Consider the following 25,239-nt stretch of genomic DNA (forward strand, 5'->3'; position numbering starts at 1 on the left):
GCTTACAATTATCACAAGCATGGAATGAATTCTATTTGATACTGCTAATACATAAAGGTGCAGGACAAAGAATGAAAATACTTAGTGTTACAAAATATGGATTGTAGAAAAGAAATTGGCTGTACAAGTATGGCATTTTTTTTTTCTTAGAATGATTGGACATGCTTTCTTCAAAAGTCTTCTGGAAAAGGTTCTAAAATCTGTAGTAGGAAAGCACAATATAGCAGGTGCAAATTCATTTCTGTGCAACAACAGTTATTTAATATATCCCATGACTGACCAGCTATGCAAAACCCACAGAGTTTTGTTAAAGTGCCATGGGTCAACAGCATAACAAAATATAAGGTGTAAATAGAAAAATTTCTTTTTTTCTTCTTTTTTTTTTAAAACAATAGTTCACTGAGAATCAGCAATAATAGAATATGCTGTATAAACTATTCTCTACAAAGGTCGATCAGCACTATTTACAATTCTTACATCAATACAAAAGAAGGCATACAAGTTATCCAAGTCGCTTTTTATGGCTGACGGGCCTATGCATTGCGTATGTGTAACAACCAAAGCTTCTGAGCCTCTATTGCTGGAAACAAATCACAAGATTTTCAGGCATATGGGGAAGAAAAAGAACTACTGAGTGAATGCTACACTAATAATGCATTATAGGCTGGTCCAGTTTGTATTAATTTTTTTCAAATGTTTACTTCCATTTCACTTTTCAGGCTGAAATTTTTGATACATATAATCAAATAATGATCCTCTGACGATGAAAGAACACTGTGGGATTTTACTGGGTGCTTAATGTTCTTGAAATGCTGTCAGGTGTAAGCCAGTTGAAAAAAAAATTAAGCAGCATTCGAAGGACAGGCTCCATATTCCAGCTTTCCAATTAAAAGATGCATGGAAAGAGCTAAAGCTTCCTAAAACTACAAAATTGCTCCTTCAGTCATTGATTAGCATTATTTCTCAGAAGCAACCACTGAATCTCACAACCACTGTTTTCCCCCAACAACTAGAAATAGCAGTTCATTGATTACAGAGGATGACCTTGTTACTGAGATTTTTAAACTCCTGCAGTTTTATAACTCAAAATAAATTAAAAAAATCAACATAGTACTGCTCCTAAAACTGAACAAGACAAAAATTGTGCAAAAATAACAAAGATATGTACACATTTTTCAGTCTGAAGAAATGTACAATAAAAACATAATTCAAAGAACATTTTAAAAATATAAACATTGCTTAAACTTTCCTAAGTTTCATACTGTTTCTGAAACTATACCGGTCAGTTAGCTCTGAGTATAGCAAAACATAAATTATTACAAAATTAACACTATAAAAATTTATTTTAAGAATATTTCTAAACTTTTTTCAAAGGGTCTAGCCTTGTTTATAATTGCTTAAACATTTTAGTCTTAAAATTTGCCTTAAGCCTTCTTTTTTTAAAAAAGAAAGTAGTAATAATCTCCCTATTTTGCAGTCTCTCGCCTTTCCCCAAGATGTAAATAAACCAGCATATAAGTGCACTTTTAACACTGTAGAAATAAAAATTAACTCCTCCGTACTATTGTTCCAGTACCTAGTATTGGCTTCCTGATTATAAAATCTATATTTTATTAAAAAATTATTCAGTAATCCTATAAGAAACACTGTCAGTGCAATTCTATTAATGCAAGCCAATCTGCTCAACTCCTGTCCTTGCAAACCCAAACTGTTTTTTCCAAGTTACCAAGTGCTATGATCTCAAGTGTCTAGAAATCCACCAAGATATGGGGATTTTACATGTTGAGCCCCTGATAACATTAATTACAGTTTGGTGCAAAAATCCTCTATGCATTGATTGAAGTACAGATTCCGTAAGAGCCTGATCCTGGAAGAGGCTGAACACTCAGAATTCCCACTGAAGTTATTAAACGCCGTAGGTACAAAGCACCAGTCAGGATTAGTCCCTAAAGTTGCAGTGCCCCAGCTGTTTGCAAATTACTAAGAAATGCACTCAATTTTTATCCATAGGACAAGCTTAAATACAGAATTACTGTAATTTTTATTTAATGAAAAAATTTGGAGATCCTTTAACTAAATTCAAATCATGATCTGGATTTTTTTTGGAATGTCCGCTGTGTTCTTGTAAGGAAACAAAGGGAGCATTGCAACGCTAACAGCTTTAAAAGGCATGAAACATAACCAAGCAAAACGCACAGATCAGTGGCAAATACAAGTGAAAAACTAAACAAATCACTATTACAGTTTTCTGTAAATTTAATTCTCTTTAAAACCACAAATTCATAAAAGTTTAAATCCATCTGCAGGACATAGAAAAGAAAAACCCTGTGGAGTAGGGCTGCTGAGAGCTAGAGATTATAGGCTGGTTCCTTTTCCTTGTTATGGAAGAGTCCTTATTCTACCAGTCCGGTTTGATGTCTTCTAAAAGAGAAACCAGAGCCAGGTTCAAAATCACAAAATGCCTTTCAGTATATAATACTTTCATAACATCTGCGGCTGAGAGAACTCAAAGAAGGAATTTATTTCAAGTCCCTGAACTAAATTCCCTCCCTGTTTACTGATTACATTAGACCTTTAAGAAAAGGAACTGCTTTGAATAAACAGCGTGTTTTCTTTTGGGATTGTCCTATTTTAGTAAGCTTTGGTGAATCTCATGTTCGTTAACTTGGTGTATCATTACAAATAAAGAGCAGCAATTAGACGACAGCTCTGAAGAATCTTTTCCTCTACACAGCATGTTTTCATGCACAAGGAATCCCCATACAGCATACACGTTGTCACCTTCCCTTAATAAAATGATCTAGTTACTCAGTATTTAAAAACCACCGCATACTGAGGTCTTGAAGTGTTAACACATTCAGGCACCTAAAAGCACTATGAAGACAAAAACACTTGATTAGTTATAAACCTAGAACAAGATAAAATCTGGAGAAAACAAGCTTTTAATACATGATTTGTATTAACAGGCACAAATAATTTGACTGTAAAGCTACCATTTCATTAATATTTGTTAAAAATCCAAGTAGTTTTTGTAGGAAAAAGTAGTATTTTTTTAATTAAAGCAACAATAGTTGGAAAAACAGGCATGCTTTTACTTATACAAGCCCCTGTTCAGGTCTCAAATAGATTCAGCAACATTCAAGTTAAACATGAATTGAGAACAATTTGTCTGAGTTTGACCTGACTGAGTTTAACGGGAGGGGAGCGAGCAGACAGGCCCACAACGGTGAGCCTCACAACCCACGAGTCCCCACAGGAGAACCCGAGAGGACAGTGTACTTCAACAAACATAGCAAATGACCGAAAGAAACTACTTGTCTGAAATCAAAACAACCACGGGGCACCTTTATCTCACAACTCAGTAACGAGAAGCACCCAGTTATCAGTGGCCGGTGGCTTTCACAGCACTGCCATGTGTCCTCTCAGCTCCCACTGGACACCTTCGGTGGGCGAGTGCAGAGGCCAGCTCCCTCAGCAGGACTTGTATGCAGGTGATCACAGGTTCAAACCAGGCTGGTTTTACAGCCTACCACAAGTTTCCCAAAGGCCTCATTCTCACCCAGTCACTCAATCTCGTGTTGAGTTAAGGACCCTTCTCCCTTCTCTTGAGAAACAAGCAGCTTCTCCTCCCTTCTAACTCCCCCTCTGCACCAGCAGACAGGCCCAACAGGTTGCCTGACCGGGTAGCATGGTGGAGGCAATCCAGAGTAACTGCTCTGTACTCACATTTACCTTGACTGCTGCACTCCTGCTTCAAACTGCATTGTTAAATGTCTGTTGTTCTGACTTGTATTTGTGAAAATTTGCCTGATTTTTCCAACTATAAACCCCAGTGTATAGCAGAGGTTGTCCCTCCCTACAGACCTCGCTTCCTTGGACTCCCTGACCATCATGGCTGTAACAACACTAACAATAAAAACAAGAGAGCTCAGGTTCCCCCCAGCAGTATCTTTACTGACACAGCATATACTTGCAGATCCACTTATTGTTACCTAATTAATAACAGCTTTATAAAGAAATATTATAGCAGAGTTTAAGACTAAGATTTTATTTAGAGAGTACTGAGTTGCTAGATCGGAGATGAAAGCTGTCAACAAAGCAGCTCAGATTTATTTTTGACAGTGACAAGCATTTATTAGATAGGTAATCATTATTCATAGTTCTAAATACTAAAATCCTGTGTTAAGAGTTTAAAAAAAACTTTAATATAACTTAATACATCCTTATTTTCATTTGTATTCTGAGCTCCATATTAAACTACCAAACTGACAGAAACATATTTTTAACAATAAACAGTTTGTGGGGCTTAAAACAAGCAAACACTTCTATTTTTGATAAAGTTATGGAAACGGGCAGCTGAAAAGCTCAGCAATAGCCTCTGTTTACATAAGGCTGCCACAAAATTAATGTTTTGTACTGTTAGGTTTTCCCCATGGGATCTAGGCAACAGATCCCAACAAGCTCTGCTCCTCGGGTAGTGTGTATTTTATACTAACACAGGAGGTTAAAGCCAAAACAGTTCTGCACTTCAGAACAGCTTTATCCCATGCTTGTTATTGGCAGTTGGATGACATCGCACACAGGAAAACGCCAGTCCCTAGAAGTATGAAGAAACTTTCCACTTTCTTCCCTTCAGAGTAGTTCTCCCACACATACACTGCTCTGCATTCAGCACCAAGAGGAGGGGGGAAAAAAAAAAAAAAAAAGTACTGTTTGGCAGTTCATCTCAAGATGTGAGTGATTCAGAATATTTTTAATGGGGATACAGTTGTGGGTTATCATTACTACAATCATTACTATTTCTTTTGCTGTGTCTACACAGCAGAAACTAAGCAGCACAGCCATTTGGAATAACTGCTCCTGTATAATTTAGCCAGAATATGTAACAGAATTCTAAAATACTGACTGGTTGTACAGAAAAATCCTCTAAATTTTTTGTTTACTTGTGACTACACCTTTCATACCAAGGATCTTGATAATGAAGTCTTGAAGTCTACTCAACTTGGAGTGTCAAACAGTAGGGACTATATTAAAAAAATAAACTAGCCTATCAGTCCTTCAGACAGATGAGGGCTGGATCACAGGTAAAGCACCTGTCCTCACAAAAAAGCTGAGTTACAGAATTTAATTATCTGACTGGGAGTCTGTGTGAGAAACAGGTATGGTGGGAGCACTAAGGATTTCTCACAGCCTAAGAACTTGGATTATTCTTAGCTTAGTTATGCTTTCAGATTAGTTTCTCTGAATAGTTGAGTGCCCTGTCTTCTCTGCCCTGTTTGTGTCCTCCTTTTGCTGCTTTCACTTCTGGCCTATTTTTCAATGCTGTCCCTTCTATACCAGTTTGGGGACTCTGCTGTGCCATCTTGCTCAGCAGGGGAAGCTGGATAGAAAAACCGTATCAGCTTAGCTGGATCCTGCGCAGACAAGCTGCTGCTGCTGCTAAGTTTGTATCACCAAAGCAACAGCCGGCGAGCAGCACACAAGTCAACCTGAAGTGTATTACAGGTGGTGAAAAACAAGCAGAAAACTTGTTATTCATAAACCTCGGAGGGGAAAATAGCTGGAAAAAAATTAAGTGAGAGGAGAAATCTAATATCAATTCACCAAAAGACAGCTTCTAGAAAGAATTGTATTCATAAAGAAATTGTATTTTAATGTTTTACAGTATAAAATATTTCAAAACTGCTTACAGACTACTTAAGTACACTTTTTTTTTAAAGCAACTTACTTGTCTGTTGTGTACTGGGTTTGATGCACTCGAAGGACTGGATTGTGACAAAGCTACACTGCTATTTTTTCCAATCTGAAAGACATTAATTGAGCAGTATTGAGAGGCATATTTGTCAGTTGAATGCAGATGCTGGTAATGGCCTTCCCTTTCCCGTGTAAAGTGGCACTAATTGCTTTGCATTTGGAACACAGGTATTTTGCTGTTGCAAAAAATATAATTCAGATAGAATCATAATTATGTCTCAGAGCCTGTATACTTTAAATGAACTCTTAAAAGGCACTAAATACTATTACAGCTCTGAAAATAACATAAGAAACAGTTAGTGAGGGAATATAGATTATAAAACGCCACCTCTCCAGACCGAAATACTAGTTTCTGTAGTTACTGACATCACTTACTGCAGCTACTCAGCGACTGAGTGAGCACAGAGTGCTGAGGGTCACGGACTCCTCCCCACAGGACCTTCCCTGCTCCTGGGGAGTTTAAAGCAATCTGCCAAGTACCATAGCATGCCCTAAGTTACTCCATTTTCTTCCACATCAAGTCTTCACTTGCTATTGCTGAATAAAGCAAATATTAACCAGAAGAATCAAACTCCAGAGGTTTGAATTTGCAACTGTATCCATTTACTGCATCAGAGAATTTCCTTGGGAATGACTGCAAATTGATAGTACACATGCGTACATTTTACAAGTCCTTAGTTAAAATACTGCAATATTCAATCCGCATATTTCAGCGCTTGAGACATCACAGCACTCTGCAAGAGCAGTCTGTCTTAGGTTTTTCTACAGCAACCCATAAACACAGTGTAGATAATTTCCATTGCGATACAAAAAGGGAGACAGTGGTTGTGTCAGAGAAGTAGCTCCTCAGGGGTTACAAGGCTGATAAAAATTCACCATTGCCACCTGCCTACAAATGGAATAGTTATTCACAAGGTCAGTGGGCTTCAAGTAGCATCAACTTTAATCATTTGATGGGGAGGTAGCAAGGACCTGCCTTCTAAACAGTGAGTAAAGCAGTTGCAAGTTTCTTACTGGACAGATGGGACAGTGGCAATGGCTGGCAGGGTTTTCACCAACATCATAGTTTTCTCCTTCCCTTCTGCAACATCATTTGTTATTTTGCCATTTCACGTATATAGTGTAAGGAAGCCTTTGTCTCCATCTCCATAACCTGCCTTTTCTCACACAGTGACTGTTTAAAATCGCATTCTCTATTCACATTCTATCCAGAAGGAATGTTTGAAATTTTTATTTACAGCCAGTTCTGAAGGCAGCTCCCGTGGTGCACTGAGATTACAAGGGCAGGCCTCTGCCTAGCCTGTTCCCTTTAGCTTGTTGTTTTGCATGCCACAGATGTTCTCTAGGTAGTAATGTGCTTTTCTTCAATATACAAACTTTGACTAAAGATACGCAACCTTGTAAAATCTTTCCTAGCCATTCAGAACATCATGACACACCTGCAAACCTTTCTCCTCTACGCCCACCATTATAACATTCGTAAACCCATAATAAAATACATGTCCATCTTTTAAATGAGAAAATAGCCACTAGGCAATCAACCTGCTGAGGTCCTACTACACCTCTTCAGGCTTCCACTCATTCAGTGCTCCTATGACTCACAGACGGACCCTCTGCATAAGCCAAAGCAAGGAGCAACGTGCCTTGCAACATTGTGGCCGCCTTCGAGCTGCTCCACCATCCCTTCTTCATTTGGAGCTGGAAGGGCAGCACTCCGGGACGGAAAGGTAATTCAGACAGACTAACGGTGAAAATAAGAAAGAAAGATTCCCAGTTGTGTCAGGTCTTTAGTGACAGGAGTGCCATTTCAAAAGGATTAGGGCGAGGCCAGGACTCAAGTCCCTTTTTTCTTTTTAAAATAAGGTATACTTCAAAACCCAATGGTTAACACTTTCAGTTATTATCTATCTGGCCAGACTTAAATTAGAACCCCCCCCCCCCAAAACCTTGAGTCACTTGAGCTTTTTTCTGTGTTCTTATTCTCTTAATTTAATTTACCCTATTACATGAGGGAACAGCAGCAAGATTTTTAGTAATACTGATTTTTTTTTGTGGAATTTCTGTGATTGCGTTTCTAGAACACAGCAAGTCAAAACAGCAAAGCTTAAAAGTGATTTCAAGTATTGTGTTCTCCAGAGTTTTAATATTCATATGTAGAGTATGTAACATTTTTTGACCCATATGGTTAAGTGGGTGTAAATCTCATTTATTTATAGCATAAATAAACAGTAGGAAATGTCTATTTTATTATTGCATACAATTCAGTATCCTGGTGACACAGACAATTAGCTGCCAGCCAGACATCTGAAATACAATCAACTCCACTTTATTTTTGTTTACTAGTGGAGCTCCGAAGACCAGCAGTATAAGAGGAAAGTGTGACCAACTTTTACATTCACACACACATATATGCATATATACGTACATATGTGTATGCACCTGTACATGTATATAAAAATATTATGGTTAAAATGTGTATATCATTACACTTATTACATATATTTAACCTCTTCATTAAAGAAAAAAATAATATTAGTGTGAATTACATATTAGAAATATTTGGAAAAGACCTCTGATTCTTTATGGTTTATTTACTTCCGTTACTGTGCAGCATGCTGAAACATCACAGATTGGAATGGGAACGTCCCACAGGAACAGATTTAATTATTAGAGGAGTCAGAATTTGAACTCAAAACCTCCCACATGTATCTGTAAGACTTCCTCAGACTGCACTCGCTACAGTGACAGTCTACACACTGTGAAACGAGGATACAATAGATTCCTTACTACCCGTGTTTGTACCAAAGTAACAATTTGTGCTTATTTTTTCTTCCCATTTGAGATCCTGTATCTCAGGGCAATTTAATCTTTTTGGGCACACGCACGTTTCAAAAATCAAGTGTGTTACAGAATGAAGAATTTACAGCATCCTCCACTGATCTCAGTGACTTAAAGATTAGTTCTGATTGTACAGGACACATTTAAAAGGCTTAAAAGAGAAAGACAATGCCACTACCCATTTTTAAAAGCCAAACAAACCATCAGTTGCACCTCTGCTGGAAGTAGGAAAGAGAAAAATATACCTGCTAAGCCATTCTTTGAGACTTTCATTCTGTCTACTACACCAGTTTTAGAATTTGTTTATTCGTTTCTTCCACTCCCATTTCTGTCTGCTATTACCTATAGATTGCCTTGCCCAAGATCTTACCCTTTCCATTTCCAAATTCCATTTTACGTGCAATATCCTTAGGAAATGAGGGTTTCGCAAACCAAATTTTAATTCACATATACTTTTGTCCTTATATAGCATCACTGAAAAAAAAGTCAAAGGTCTATTGCTAGTGACAATGAAGCAAGAGTGAGTAACCTTATCTGCTGCACTGACTTCAATATTCTGTACACATGCACACTGAAAAAGATAACCAAGCATCCACTAAAGGTCATCTGATTAAGAACTTAATTTCTTAATTTTTCCACTTTCAAAGGGAACAGCAGCTGAGGTCAGGCATCTCAGACTCTCCTCAGGGGACAGGTAGATGCAAGCATTTTACATAAGAGAAATGAGGAGACTTGCATAATGTTAAAACAATGAATCAGCAACAAGTTTGGGAAAAGAAACAAACAGAAATGCTGACTCTTCTCTTCCTGTTTTAATGATATTTATTTCAGAGAGATGAGATAAAAAATTAATTTCTAAAAATTATTTATTCATTTTGGATATTCAATTTTACTTTCAGAGATACCAATGGCTCAATTTTATTAATTGAATGAAAAAATCTCATTTAAGTATTTTAAGAAAGCAGATACATATTTTTTAAACTATATGCTTTTTAAAAGCATCATTCTATGATTGGTGCAAAACAAATATAAATATGTTCTGTATTAACCTAGGAAGTAAGTTGTGTGATAAAACCAATCTGAAGCAAACACAGTATTTGCTTTTCAGAATGCATAAAATATTTCAAGTAAGTCAGATATGACCTGCAAAAAAATAACAGGAAGAGTCCCTTACCTGCCGAGAGATGGAGCTGCTTGTAGGATCTGGCACCGCAGAAATAAGGTTGGCAGTGCTCTTTCTATGAACACTATTCATACCAGGCATTTTAGTGATTTTACAGGCTTTGCTACTAGAACTAGAGTTTTTACGTTTTTTTCCTTCTGATTTGTCGAATGAAAGGGGTAGAGAAGACACTGCATTATGTGCTCCCAGGGAGTGGTCCCCTGAGTGGTGCACAAGAGAAGATACAGACAGATTAGAAGAGTCAATACCGCTTACTACCATGCTCATGTGTTTCACTGAGTCTGTTGAACTACTTGATAATGAAGTCCGTCCTGAGGGCTCCGATTTGGCACTGAGTGGGCTTGTTCCGTTATTTGTATTGTGCACAGACATACTGTTATAGGAAGATGTAGCCTGATAGGAGTTCAGAGTCGAACTGGGGTTCAGGACACAGTTCTTTTTGTGGGACCCTGAAAATGAAGACGAGGAAGATGTCTGCAAAGATAATGAGGACGATGAGGACGACGACTGCGGCTTTTTCTTTTTGTTACTTGAAGACTCATCACTCCGAGATGACAGGTCTTTCACTTTTGAGGATTTGCTGGTTTTTGTTTTGGATGGCTTGTGGGATGGGGAGGGGATGACTGCTGGCACTGGTGACACAGCTGATGGTGCCTTAAAAGTTGAGTCCATGATGCTTAGGCTTGCAGCCATATGAGGAAAAGCTGTAGTGTGTGACATAATGGAATTCGTATCTGACGTTGTCACAAAGGCTGCATTTGATAACATGGCTGATGTCATTATGTAAGAAGAAGAAGTAATTCTTGAACTGATAGGTGTTGAAGGAATATACACCGCACTGGGGCTGCTGAAAGGCTGTAAGACTGATGCTGGAAAAGGAGTGGAGACATGTGCTGCTGGAGAAGGCATGGGACTATCTGCTGCAGGAGGAATTTTCCTAAATAGATAAGATTAAAAAAAAAAAAAGGTAAGTTTTAGATGCATCAAAAAATTCCACCTGAACAGTGCAGATAGGAAATGATTTCTGGGAAGGACAAACTTATTAAAAAAGGCAAACCTAGTTCATTCTAATTTTGATTCCTATTCTACCAACTACGTGTATTTTAATATTCACAGTTCAAAATCAGCTCTGCATTCTACAATAGCTTAAAAATGCTTTTACTTCTGAGGGTTTTTTTCCCTCTTTTTAAACTTCCAGTTCCATGATGAGGTTCTTTGGGATTTAATACAAACAACAAAACCCAAACTGCATGTGTATTAATAAAGTAGAGATTCGGGAAAGCTGGATCATGAAGTAAATTTTCCTAAAAATTAAGTTGGAAATGAGGCACATTAAATCTGTGAAGGCAGAGGAGACCTAACAGAAGATGATTAAAGAACTATGCAGCATAGTCTTCCCTACAGAGTTCTGTCACGGTACATGGGCCCTAAACTGTGTAATTCAGTTAAACCAGAACTGAGCTCCACTTCACCACAAGTGCCCCACGTAGCAGTTAAGTACATAGTGTTACAGTTTAATAATCACTTTACTACAAATTTAATTTCCTTTTTTCCTCTTCCATTTTACCAGACAATTAAAAGTGCAAATAAAATGCCTGATGGTGGGATCTATAAACATTCTAGTCACTACGTTTCATGCATTGCGTATGTTTTGCTTGAAAGTTGAAGTTGTGGAACGGTCTCAGCATCAACCTAAACTCACAGGTTCGATTTGAAGAGGGTAGTAAATGAGCCAGTTTGGGGGGTTCTGCTACTTAATCACTGAGCTTAAAGAGGAAAGGAGGAGAGCTCATCCCTTTCTCAGAGCAGTGCTACTCCCGAGAGCTCATTTGAGAGCAGGTTAGACAGGATTAACTCGGTACGCTATTGATTAATTTCAGTGACGTTGAAAAATTGACAAAATCTTAAACAATGCTTGATAAGCTTTATAACTAGTTGAATACTATTCTGAGAATAAAATTTATTAATATTACCTGTGAAATTAGTAGAACGTATTCAAACTCCTTTCTATTCAGCCACCACCTTTTATTATTTTATCTAGTCCAGTCCAGCTAACAAAGAACCAGACTTCTATAATGTCTCCTGGAAAATTATCATGTGAGCTTTTCTCATTATTTAGGCTAAAATTTAATTCACAGTTTAATTCTATTTCTCTTTGTTAAGAATCTGTACATCACCATAACTCTGCCCTTGTTATCCTCACTGCTGACACATTTTCAGTTTTTAAAGGCTTACTCTTGCCCTCAAAGTAGTATGATAAAAGAGCTGTACTGGGTGTGCTGTTTTATCATAAATCAAATCCTAATTGCAAGTGTTCTCTCCAGGTATTCTTCCTATGGAGACTGCCAGACAGAACACTGTTTATGGCACAATTACATAAGGGATTACACACACTCTATGCACCCAGAAATGAGGAAGTTCTATTGCCTGTGACTTGCTACACGAACAAAGCTGCTTATCAGATCTGTTCCTCAGTTTATTTTTAAAGAAGGGTCAATAATTCTTACCCATCTTTGTAAAGTACTTTGAGAACTAGGGATAAAAAGTATTTTGTAAATGTTGTTATCGTTCTTGAAATATGGCCTTGCATCCCTGTACCTTTAGCCACAGCTACAGAGCTGTGTTAGCACCGGCTATAAATAACAGCTTTACGCATACCCTGGCTTGGGGAAGGCAGGAAAAGATGAGCCCAGAGGAGGGTTGAGGACAATGGGAGAATACAATTGGGGTTAAGCACGGTGAGCTTCCTGTGTTACACAGAAAAGTAAGTACGGATGGAATTCATTGAAATATTAGAGATTACATAAAGCTAGAATTCAGGAAAACATTTACAATTGGATTTAGTGGGAGCAGGATGAGGCCTGTTTATTTCTTGTATCATATGACTACTACAGAGGGTTTTTTTGGTTTTCACGATAGTAGTGGTACTAGTGACACATTTTTGCAGATGCCCAAGTGTCTTTTCTCCTGACAAAGCAAGCCAATAGATAACAGGTTTTAATCTTCCTATTTAGAGAAACCAATTTAGTTTTACTTGTGGAAGGAGACAGACACTAGTTAACAGCCAAATTTACAAAGTAGAAGAGAAGAACTGTTTGCAGATCAAGCATGATCTGTCTCTAACCAAACATGAAACTGGCCCTTTGACGGCAAACCCAACCATTTCCAAACTATGTCTCCCAGCACAGTAGCACTGTTATCATCAAGTTACCAGGTTAGTCAGACAAGCCAAGCTTTAGTGTTTCAAAAATATATTTAAATAAAAATCAAACCTTGTTTATCTAATGGCTGGTATCCAATGAATATAACACAGTCCTGATAATAAACAGTGACACGAAACACTGCACTTTAGTGTCATTACATTGGAAGAAGAATGCATGTTCTGTAGCAGAATACCCCCCAAAAAATCAATCCTATCTGCAGATGCCATCAGCTTTTCAAAATATTTTTTAAAAAAGAATTAGCATCTTTTTTAGAAGTGCCGTCTATTTTAACGTATCTGTGTAGCCAAAGCTCTCCAGTGCTTGGAACCTGCATAAGTGATATAGAGGCAAATGTGTCCTGAGTTCATTATCTTACAATGCGAATCTTACAGAGCAAAGTCTGAATGGGTGATACGGGTGCATGATACAGGTATAAAAATCTAGGCAAAATCTAACCTGTGTGTTATAAAACAATATGATATTAAAACATATCTCCAAACCCAGAAAACACTGAGCTTTAATGCTTTTAAGTAATGTTTACAGAACTACTGAATTATTCCTCCACAGATTCAGAGGGACTCAAAAAAAGTCCTAAATCTGGCAGAAATTTACATCAGAATAGTAGATTGTTCTGTTGTGCTGCATATTGCTTAGCAAAGAAGAGAAAATTTATACTCATGTTACTGCTTTGACTTAATACAGAGGTAATTTTACAAACACTGTCCATGGAGTCTTCAATTTAGAAGTTTTACAGAATTAAAAATGTTAAAACTACCCACCAAGTGTAAAAATCCCACTTACTTCCACATCTGTGAGTTCAAATGTTTTTCTACCATGGAGTTTAGTGCGAATCGAAAATGGTCCCATCTTCTGTCAAAGACATAGTACCCTCTTCCCATTAAGCGACTGCCATATGAACAAAACTGAAAGAAAAGATATTTCAATATTGTTTATAAAAACAATATTTCTATATTACAAAATAATTATAATTTATATATCAAGAACAGCTTTGCAATTTGTATCATGCATCTATACACCCTTAAAAAGGTGTTTTTCACTATCTTCAGCATAAATACCTTTTGCATGGTATATGTGCATAATGTTTCAGCTCAGTGTAAAGTATACTGCGTATTTTGTTAACAAATCAGTTTACTATCAGGCACCTATGTGTGGCAGGGAAAGAATATAAATGCTGAGGTACTGTTAAGGAAGCAAATCTGGCTGATAATACTCTTACTGCCTCAGAATGACAGTTACACCGTTCTGTGCGCATTAAACCTCATAATTGTGTAACAGGAATAAAAATATAACTGAAGAGGAAAAAGATGCAATGGGAGCATCTTTAGTATCTTTTTAATAAACAAAAAAACAGTGACATTTCAGTAAAAAAAATAAATTATCACCCATGGCACCTGTGCTACAACAGAACACCGCATACACTCTTCACAGTGTATGAAACTCATCTAGAGGAGTAGTAAATATTTTGAGAATTCTTCACAGCTCAGGAGCATTTGCACCACCTCCTCTGGAGAACTTCCTGCAAAGTTCTACTACACCGAAATGGTGCGATCAGGAATCTACCCTTTCTTCAGTTCAGTCTTACTGACCTCACATTATGTAGAGAACTGCTGTAACACCTATTTGTGGGAGAGAAACCCATTATAAATCATCCTCAGAAAACAAGACAACTCTCCATCATGCAGGGACCAAGTCACGCAAATTCTGGCTGAGAGCAGAAGCTTGCTGATGCAGTAGAAAAGCATCTGTTTTAAAGTACTTTTCAGCTTAATGGACAGTGAGTGGTGACTGTAACTGTTTATCTTAAGGCTGTTTCACGACAAGGTTAAACAAACAGGTTAATTAAAACCACTGCCTAAGTTGATAAACTAGCTTCACTCCCAGTGATACATATCAGTTACCATTAAGAGGTAGTTTAAGAAGCTACTGCCGTGTTCCCGTCAGTTACTAGCTCCAGCTGGGAGAGGGACTCTGTAAGGAAACCAGTCAGGAACTGCTTCAGTTGAGAGATGCTAAGGTTCCAAAGAACAGATGAGTTGGTGGGATTTGCTTTGAAACAGAACTGGGATCCTAAACCAAAATGGCTATTGACAGCCATGTCTCCCTGATGGTGCCTGCATAAGAACTGTCTGCCCTTAGATTATATTTTAAATTGTGTGGACACGCATGCTGTGAGCTTTTGGTTTTTAATTCATAAAGAAGCAGCCAGCAAAAATCATAGACTCATAGAATGGTTTGGGTTGGAAGGGACCTTTAAAGGTCATCTAGTCCAACCCTCCTGCAATGAGCAGGGATATCTTCAAAAATGAAATAGAATACAAGAGTACTGAGGAAGCAGGATGTTACTGCATATGATAGTATTATACAGACTATAACAATTCTTATTTTCTGTCTAAGAACCAAATACAGAATTTCATCTGGCTGTCATTTTATATTCAGCTCATACTTTTTCCTGGTGTCTGACAGTAACAAGTTCTCCTTTGCTCTAGGGAATATAGACAATGCTACAGTTATCCCAGTGTTCGTTTTATTCTGCATATCATATGGAAAACATACAAGTGAAGTCTTCATTAATTTTATTCCTTGGCTCAGTTTTGATGAGAACCAACTCATCATTAGAAGTTCAAGAGTTCTCCCATAGCTTCTTGGTTTGTACAGTGTAAACAAATTCACACTGCAGCGGTAAAGCCACAAGGCAGGTCTTACTACTTACAATGATATTTCTCACTAATGCGGGAGAAAGACAAAAACAGCTGCCACAGAAGCCCAGACTTAAGCCACTGCCAGAGCAGATGGGCTATGCCGTGCTCTAGACTTTCCATTTTTAGAGGAATGAAGCAATAGCTTCTAAGTCCATATACATTCACATAAATGATATTTAATTACTGCTTCAAACCAGACTACAAAAATTAAAAAAGCACTGTAACAGCCCTTTGCTGCCATCTGATTTTCAGAACTATAATAATTGCAAGGTACAGTTTCATAAGAACTATGACAACAAAACACATGATCTGTTCATATCCCATTTAAAACAATGCAACTTTTCTCAGTTCAGCGGAATTACACCCGAGTTGCAGTCCACTGAGAAGAGAACCTAAAACTAGAACTTCGGATTTTCTGCCGCTCATCCAGTCCTGCAGCCTAGCAATGTTTGTCGCATGCACTGACCAGTCTTCTCCTCCTACCTTATCCCATCCATACCATTTTCTGTCAAACGTATTCTCTTTTGCATACAGTTTTCAGAACGTAAGATCCTCATTCCTTATATTTTTACGAAATTAATTCTTTTTTCTCCTCTCTCTAATTACGTAAGAATAACGGCAAGGCATGCCAGAGACAGACACATACCCCAAGAGGTCTGGGATGGTGTCCAGAAAAATGACAGTCTAATTTCTCAGATTCTTCAGCTCCATCCGCTTCTCCTTCATCACTGGACAATCTGCTTGTTAAATCTCCTCCCATGGAAGGCAGTGGCAGTTCTGGTACGTACCCACTGTGGTTTGAAGAACTGTTGCTGTTTATGCTATTTGCAGATGATGGTCTAGGAGGAGAATATACGTTTAAATCATCAGTGTTCAAAAGCTCTGCAAACCTACCTGCTGGAGTCAAGCGTCACAGTAAATTATACCAGAAACGATCCTATAAAGAAGGACAGTAAGATACAGAATAGCTGACATTTGGTCTTGTCAGAAATATATCAAGGGTTACCATCAAGTTAATGTTAGCAGAAGCACCGTTGTATTGCCCGAGATTTTAAATTTGCCATGAGGTTGAGTTTAAGATCTTAAGAGAGGCAAAGTATATAAAAAAAGCAAACAAAAATCAGACCGGGTATGATCTTCCTACATAGCACCATTACTCTGCTACTTGATTTATCCCAAGGGTCCAGTTAGGAAATTTTATTTCATACCAAAATACTACTGAAATTAGCGTACTAAATATAGTAAGTGTGTTTAGCTGACACCCTCTACAGCTAGCTTAGTAAGTGAAGTAACTGGGAGGACCTTGCACAGCATGTAGGTTTTCTTTACCTTTGTCTAAAATCCAGTAAAACAAAGTGGGGATGCCTTTGCACCACAGGGCACAACGGTGCCTCACCTTTCAAAAGTAGCTTGGAAACAAATGGGATTAGAAGCAGGGGTGAAAAGGATTCTCAGTTGCAGCCCTGTACAACCAAGTACGTATGTGGACCTCTGAGGTTGGAGTTGTCCGCATTGAGCAAAATCTGAAGAAGATCTTCCATTTCCTGAATTTATGCTATCAGGCCAGAGCAGTCACTACGACTGCAGACAGGTGCCCTCTTCTGAACTGAGCAGGGATTGCTCACCAATGTCCATCAGCTAGAAACAACTGCTGCAGTTGCTATTGCAAGGGATAGATTATACGAGCGCTCCTCAGCCTTCAGGAAAAGCCGTCCAGGTCAAGCCAAGTCACCTTCAAGCGAAACCAGCAAGCTTTGCCTCAGCACAGCAGGGAGCACTCACATAACCTCTTCCAGCAGCAGAGCTGCAGGCTTGCTGGCTCCCAGCAGAGAGGTAGCAAGGCTTTCCTCTGGCACGGCCGCTTGCAAAAACAGAGAGGACGACAGAACAGAGGCACTGCAGCAGAAACAGAAGTGCAGATTGTACAAACACAGCGTATGACTGCTAAAATCCTCCTCCTCCTCACATACCACTACCGTTGCAACTTCTTCAGCTGACTCTCACTGAATCGCGTTCCAGTTTGGTTTCTTTGACTGTAGCACCTACTAAAAACAATGTCTGCCTGTTCGTCTGCCTCTGTGCTCCTTACTATGTAAGGACTGTGTAAGGCCACTCCTTTTACAAGAATTATGCAGATTTCTCACCAATTTATCTACGGGTATTCTTTCATTGTCCTTCCACTCAAACCCTGTAAGACCCACCTGTACCACTCTATGAATAAAATTTCATTATGGCTTGATGAACACACAGAAAACATTGTAAATGGCTGTCTCTGTAAAACTTGAGATAGCAAAACCAACAAATATTTCTTTGAAATAGGGACTATCTTAGTACAAAAGCCCCCAAAAGGACACGCAATCCTGACCAAGGCTTCTGCAAAGAAAAGAAATATGAAACAAAATAAATATGAACAAAACCAACTAGCTTAGCTCTATCTACTCCAGACAAAACTAGTACCAAAAAACTCCCCAAACAAACAAACAAAACATATGGGAAGTTTACCAGAGCATAATCGGAATTCAGTAGATCCAATACCTCATACTAGTTTTTCTCAAGGGATGTCTTTAGAAGTTTGCATTGTCTTTCTGAAGTCCTTTCTAAGAAAAACCTTCCAAATGAGTCAAGACATGGACAGTTTCAGATCAATAGCTTTAAGAACTATCTGGTTACATTGCTGTTTACACTAAATTACACCTTTTTTTGACAAGACATTCCACTGATGTAATTGGTGAAGTATTTGCAGAGAAAAATTCTACATAAATGCGCAGACTTCCACTACTGATACCTAACCTGATTCATGTAAACAGACTTTTATCCCTAAATGTGCCACGACCTGAATGTACATTTTCCCAATTATTACTAAACATTTTAGCCAAAAAATGCAGTTAGTCTGATATTCTGAGCTGAGGGTGGACACCACTCCTTACCTCCTTCCCAGTCAGACCACAGGCTACCATGGACAGATTGAGGTTAATGTAAGCACAGTCTATCTTCTACTGCTAGCAGAACTCTTATATTAATGTGTTTTATCATTCAATAGCCTAAAGAAATACCAAATGCTTATCAAATAAGCTGTGTGAAAGACTATGAATGACATTTCTCACAGCACCTTCAGAATGCAGCATTCCACTCTGGAGAACTGCTTACCTTGGAAGTACAGAATTTGGTGGTCTAGATTTTGCAGGAGATGTTACTTTAGATTCTTGCCCAGAGTTCACTGAAGTTCCTGACAGAGAGTCCTGTGCTGGTGTGGGCTGGTTCTGATAGCTCTCCCTTGCAGATGGTGGATGCTCTTTGTCTTTTGCAACTTCTTTTTCCCTGGATCGAGCTTTGTGTTCAGCTAGAAGGATGTCAAACTGTTTTTTACGGCCTGGAACTGCTCGTCGATGATTAAGTGAATGAGTCTAAAAATAGGGTGGTTAAAAAGCATTTGTGTGTGCATGACATTGTTTATGAGTCCTCTATACTTCCGATACACCACAACTCTAAAAGATAAAATCTACTTCAAACAACTTTAGCCACAGTTATGGAAATAAAGCTGTTATTCCACATTATCTTTGATAATTTATGAAGTCATTGTTAAGAAATGCCAACATCAAGGCTTAAATTACTTTCTGCAATGATTTTCATATAATAGAATCTATTGACTTACCTCTTCCAAGACAGAAAATAGAATTCCAATAATTTTAAAATATTAAGAAGTAACATCATTGTAGCTCTTAACTTACAATGAGAAATTGATTTCATTGGATTGAAAAATGTGAATACAGTTTAAAGCGAATTTAACTGATCATCTCTACTGACAGGCAGCACATATACATACAAATGTTCATTATAAATATCTCACATTGCTGCTACTTTTTGACATAAGACTTATTACTACCACAAGGGCAGCCTCCAAGTAATTTATTATACAAAAATCATGTTAATTTTTTACTAAAAATTGACTATACTTCAGTGAACCAAAAAAGGAGCATTTAAAATAACACTTGTGCTTCTGCATGAAACCTTAAAGCTTTTTGCATAACAAAATGACAAGAAAAAAATAAGATCTTTTTAGAAATATCAGTGGAATAATGCAGATGCTCTGATTCAAAGAAACAGAATTACTCAAAAGAATTACCTGAAGACAGCGTCTGAATACCATACCCATTGTCTGTAAGACAGGAGCAGGTATGACCTCTCAAACTACTGTGGTAGGATTTAAACTACAACAAAGCATCTGATATTTTATCTTCTAAGAAAAATACCTTGCAGGTGAGCGATCTTGTGCAAGGTTTCTTTGTTTCAGGATCCAGTACTCCACAGTGTTTATTTGGGTCAAATTCTCTTTCTGGTTGATGGGGGAATGGGTAGAAAAAGGAGAAAAAATAGATTATTATAGAAACTTTAACCAGATTAGCTATAATTTCTGCCTGATAGAACTTAATTCAACCAGGCTCAGCCTGAACTACTGATTCCAACCAGCATCCCACAGTAGTGCCACGTGCACCTCTCATGCAGTTGTGCATTGTTTTTGTCCTTACACATTTCAAACTATACAGAGCAGGATTTCAGTCACAGACTTCATAGAAATAAGTCTTGCTTCCAGAGCTGTGCTCAACAGAGTGGCCCAAACACAGGACCAAGCCAAACACCCGCAAGTTCAACCCCCTCTCTAACGCTGACTGCCTCTGAGGCCGTGAAATACAGCATTTGCAAACCTAGCCTCTGAGTTCGGCTCAGACACATACAGACTAAATATCACAAGTGCTTTGAACAACATTTCTTTGACATACTCAGAAGCTCTGAAAAACAACCAGTGGTGTCTCAAAAGTTAATGCAAGATTACTTGTGGCATCTTAAAAATGAAGTTTATCTAAATCTGTCCCCGAAATCTGTTGTAGAAATAACATGTATATTAGTTCTTATTTCCCTAAATGAAGGGAGGCATGGAATTTAAAGTTTGCAGAGATTATGGGGAAAAAAAAGGCATTTACATGAGTTCTACTCATGATTAACATTAAAAGCGCATTAATATTTACTATGCTGTATTTGCATATTTCATTTTCATTAATATTTTAGTATTTATATACCACAGATAGCATCACCTCCTTTAGGTTACGTTAATATAATTTTAGGGTTTGCACTACAGAGCTGTAACAAAACTATGGACATACACTTTTTAGTTTATGCTAGCAAAAAAATCTACCATTATCTTTGGACACCTTGACATTGTTTTAATGTTTTAATTGGCAGACTGGTTTGCTTGTGTTTGATAGTGGAATATAAACTATTTACCAAAGCCTATTATAACTATACAGTGGTGTTACATTCAGATATAATAAGCATCCTGTACTCAAATACAGCTGAGTATCTAAATATTCTGAGGATCTAAATATTCTTTATAAACAAAGAAATCAGAGCTAAGATGAAGACAGCAATTCACAGCCATGTTACAACGTAATGACAGCATCACAGCAAGTAGAACAGCTGGGAAAAGAAACCTGAGGCCAAGTGGCCTACGTCAGACGACAACTGTCATCCAGATATCACAATTACTAGCAGTTTTACATATTCTGCTATATGGACTTAAAAATGATAAAGCAAACATTCAATTGTTTCTGTTATCAACCTATTAGCAGAGACATACCAAAAAGTGAGCTTGGAGAAACCAGCTGTTTTTTCGGTGAAATCTACAAAGGGTCTGAAATCTCTCACAAGTAGTTGTAGTTTCTGTGTTTACAGCACAACAGAAGCAGAAAAGTAGCTGTGTATGACTAAATGTAATGAAAATTTTCTTCTACTTAATGGATGAAAACTCATGCTCATGAACTAAAGGAGTTAATTACTCCTGGTTTTTGAGTGTGTGATGTTCCCATCACAGGTTCCTGAATCCCGTGCCTAAAAACCTTCAATGCAAATTTAGGAACAAACTAAATAGACTACACGGACTTATAAATATGCCTTCAAATGAAAAATCCTGAGGGTAATCATAAGGCTGTGGAATGTGTTCTGGAAGTCACCAAGCGAAGACTGTTTTGGACCAACAATGAAACATCCTTCAAAAATCGAAAGTGCTGCCTTTGGGAGCATCCAGGTTGCTACTTGTCAGTAAGAATTCCCAACCAAGCAAGACTTGCAGCACTGATTATAGCAAAGCCAGGTTTTAGGAAACCATATAGAGATAAAATCAACATAATGAATTATTGTCAGAAAAAACAGAAGCCTCCGCCATCTACCAAACAACAAAATAACATGCTTTCCCTGAGATAACCAAACAGGGAACCACTTGTCTTGGCTGAAGTGTGCGTGGCTGTTCAAGAGAAGTCATGAATGTCTAATTGCAGGCTACAGACATGCCTGGTTTGGGCACCTCATTAAATGAAGATTATCACCTTCTTATCAGTAACAAAATGCAGCTTCTGACTACCTCTGTATTCGGAAATGTGTAGCGTGAGAACCCCTAGACTCCTGGGCACAGGCACAGCTTGAAGAAGCCATTTCTCCAGAATGGATTCCACTTCTTCATGTTTGGTGGATGGAGTAAAGAGCATTCATTATAACCTCACTGAAAGAGGAGGAAGGGTCAAAACTGAACTGTCTCAGACTCCTGTTTGCAACACAACAGACATTCCTGGTGTAGACTGGGAATCTGCATTCTTCAACTTCACCCCAAAGAGAACAAGAACTAAGGAAGATTTAGGGGAAAAAAAAATTTTTTTTTTTTTTTTTCAGTTTGCTACTAGGGAACAATGATCCACTTATGCTGGGCAGCTACCGACTGTCTTTTGTGGCTCCACGAGCTGCTTCCTCTCTCACCAACGACAGTGCTTCTGAAAAGAGGGCAGGTTCATTCATCACCCAAACAACCACCAGCTCTCAGCAAAGAAAGAAAACAAACTTCAGCCACAGTCAGAGAAGTGGCATAAGAGAGAGTGAAGATTGCTAAAAAGGAAAGAAAACAGATGTAAACTGGCCAGACCTATTAAGGAGCTTCAAAAATTAACAGCTGTACAGTTCCACAGCAGCAGACTGAGGGAAACCTAAATCCCCTAGACACTGTCTCATTCTTTTAATGTGAAATGAATTAATTTTATGGGATATCTAAAATAATCATCTCATTGACCTTCCAAGATCTTTTTCTCAGCCTTTGCACAGTCCTGTATAATAATGGAGAGGAATCCATCATAGTGACACACAATCTGCAGGCAATTCATCTACAGCGCTCTCAGGACTTCTATTTGCATCACCACTAAATTGTTGCATTGCAGCATCAATACATGAGGCAGTAGAAGCAAGACCAAACAGATTCTAAACTTGATAATGACAGAGAAGCTTTAAAAAAAAAAAAAAAAAAAGTATTAAGTCCTGTGGATTTGTTAACCATATAAAAGTAAAGTAATGCCTGTTGGAGTGCTAAAACAGTCCTGTGCAGAAATTTCCACCAGTGAAACATTTCCTAGCCTAGAAGACACTGCAAGCGACAGCTTAGAGACAGAATAGCAATGGAGTCACCTCCACAGAGAAAGCAAGCAAGTTGAAGGAAGGCCCTACAGAAATGATTCTCCTTTTACGCACACATTTCAGCAAGCACTTGTACAGAAAAGACACAAGAACCACCTACAGCCCTGCAGTGGTACGTGGTGACATGAGGAGAAGAAGTATCTCAAATAGTATCAGTTTCAACTGCCCAAGTAGGAATTCAGAATTGATTAGCCAAATTAAGCATCTAAACCATTAAAGGAAATAATTTGTTAATTTTAAATTAACTGCAGAATATATACAGTTTTTATTAGACTAACAAATTGGATCTTATCAAATGAAATATAAGATTTAAAAGCCTAATCAGCTACTTTCTTGTAATATTTTTTCCCTTTGTGGAACGCTATAAATGAACAACGGTGCCACCTTTAACTAGTTAAGAAAGCAATCAGTGTACTGAATCCTTTAAGGCAATGGCGTTGTTCCATACCCCACACAGCCCTAGCAAACACCTCACACTGGTCTGGAATCCAGCCAAGGCAGCAGTACCATAGGCTAACTGCCAAATTTGAGAAAATGAGAAAAATAAACCTGATATTCAGTCAAAAAATAGAGCACGCTCATTAACTGGAAACGAAAGCATTTGTCTTGTACAACATATATTTGGTTCATAACTAGTGCACATTTAGAAATCACGTGAACTAACTTTCCGCCAAACTGACGATCTAATGCGGATCATGCTGCCATTAGCAAAATTAGCCTTTCAGTACACACAAGAAGTTCCTGCCCAAATCACAAAGCTCTGCCAGCTGATGAATAGACCCTGCACAGCTTCTGAAGCCGTAAACTTGAGTCAGTTACTTTTGCTTTAAAGAAAAAATTAAAATCCCTCAAAACGCTTTGTTTCCTTTCATTCAGAACAAAAATATGTTTTCAGCTTTAGGGGGCAAATTCTCTACTCGCTGCCCAACACGTGTCATGGGTCACCTTCGGGGAACTCCATGGAAAATAATTCTTCCTCCCAATGGTTGGCAGCCTTCCTAACAGAGCCCCTGACCTCCCATGATGGGGTGTTCTGTGCTTCGGTGGCAGATTTGAACAGGGACCCACATCCTCAGTACTGCCCTGCCCAAGGCCACCCAGGGCATTTCCACATTTAATGCTGCGCCCTCAACCCCACTATCCTGTCTTCCTGAGACAGAGCGAGATCCCCACGCTGCAAATGCCTTCACTCGTGTGATTTGCAGGGGGAGAGGGGTAGGGGGGAATTACTACTTTTAAGACTTCCCCAGCATTTCCCATATCTTTTCAGAATTTTCTAGTATTTAAAACCAAGAAAGAAGATTCTTTAAAAAATCATGACTTGGTGGATAATCCAATGTCTTAAACCTCAACTGTTGAACTTGATCATGACTATACTAAAGTCACCCAACCAAGGCACATTTTCGTTTGTGGTTAACAGACTCAAATTACATAATGGCTTGAAGAAGCCTTCTGCTTTTCTGTTTTAATGGATTTACTACCTTAAAAATTTATATTTGGCCTGTTGACCAGTTGAGAAATGCACTAAACACTCTAATTTCAAGCTAAACAGAATGTGTACTTTGAAAATATTTTACGCATGCTAAGAGTGTGAAAACTTTCTTTTTAGTATGTGCAAACTGGCATCTTACAGCAAAAAAATCAAACCAAAACCACGCAACAGCATTTTATTAGTACATTATTTCTCAGCTATAGAAATATTAGTGAAGAAAGAGGAACTACCTCAAAAGAAAAACTACGACATCACTCACCTGAAAGTCTTTTGTAAGGCTTGTTACTGCTTTTAGTGCCATTTTGGTGTTTCTTGTCTATTGATGGAGCTACGATTCCTTTGCCATTCAGAATCTTTTCTGGTGACGGTGGCACTGACTTGGATGTCAAACCAGATTTAACCAAAGTTGGAGCAGGTATGGTGGATGAAGAGGCTGAGGAGGAGGTGATGGTGGTAGTGGTTGCAGAATTCATTTTAACATTGGCACCATCTGCCTTCACTAGGTTAGGAATTTTCTCTAGACTGACTACTGGAACAGGAACA

General features: G+C 38.2%; 1 protein-coding gene across 1 annotated transcript; it reads right to left on the reverse strand.

Moving 5' to 3' along the window:
• On the reverse strand, positions 1-25,239 carry ATXN7L1 (ataxin 7-like 1; the record flags this gene model as incomplete). Its single annotated transcript, XM_010293325.1, has 8 exons — positions 1-2,421; positions 5,729-5,803; positions 9,767-10,712; positions 13,780-13,901; positions 16,345-16,537; positions 18,846-19,102; positions 19,949-20,031; positions 24,956-25,239. Coding segments are annotated over 8 exons (2,002 nt in total), but the record flags the coding sequence as incomplete, so codon positions are not given.

This window comes from Phaethon lepturus, unplaced genomic scaffold (genome assembly GCF_000687285.1).
Source record: "Phaethon lepturus isolate BGI_N335 unplaced genomic scaffold, ASM68728v1 scaffold55078, whole genome shotgun sequence".
NCBI lineage: Eukaryota > Metazoa > Chordata > Aves > Phaethontiformes > Phaethontidae > Phaethon > Phaethon lepturus.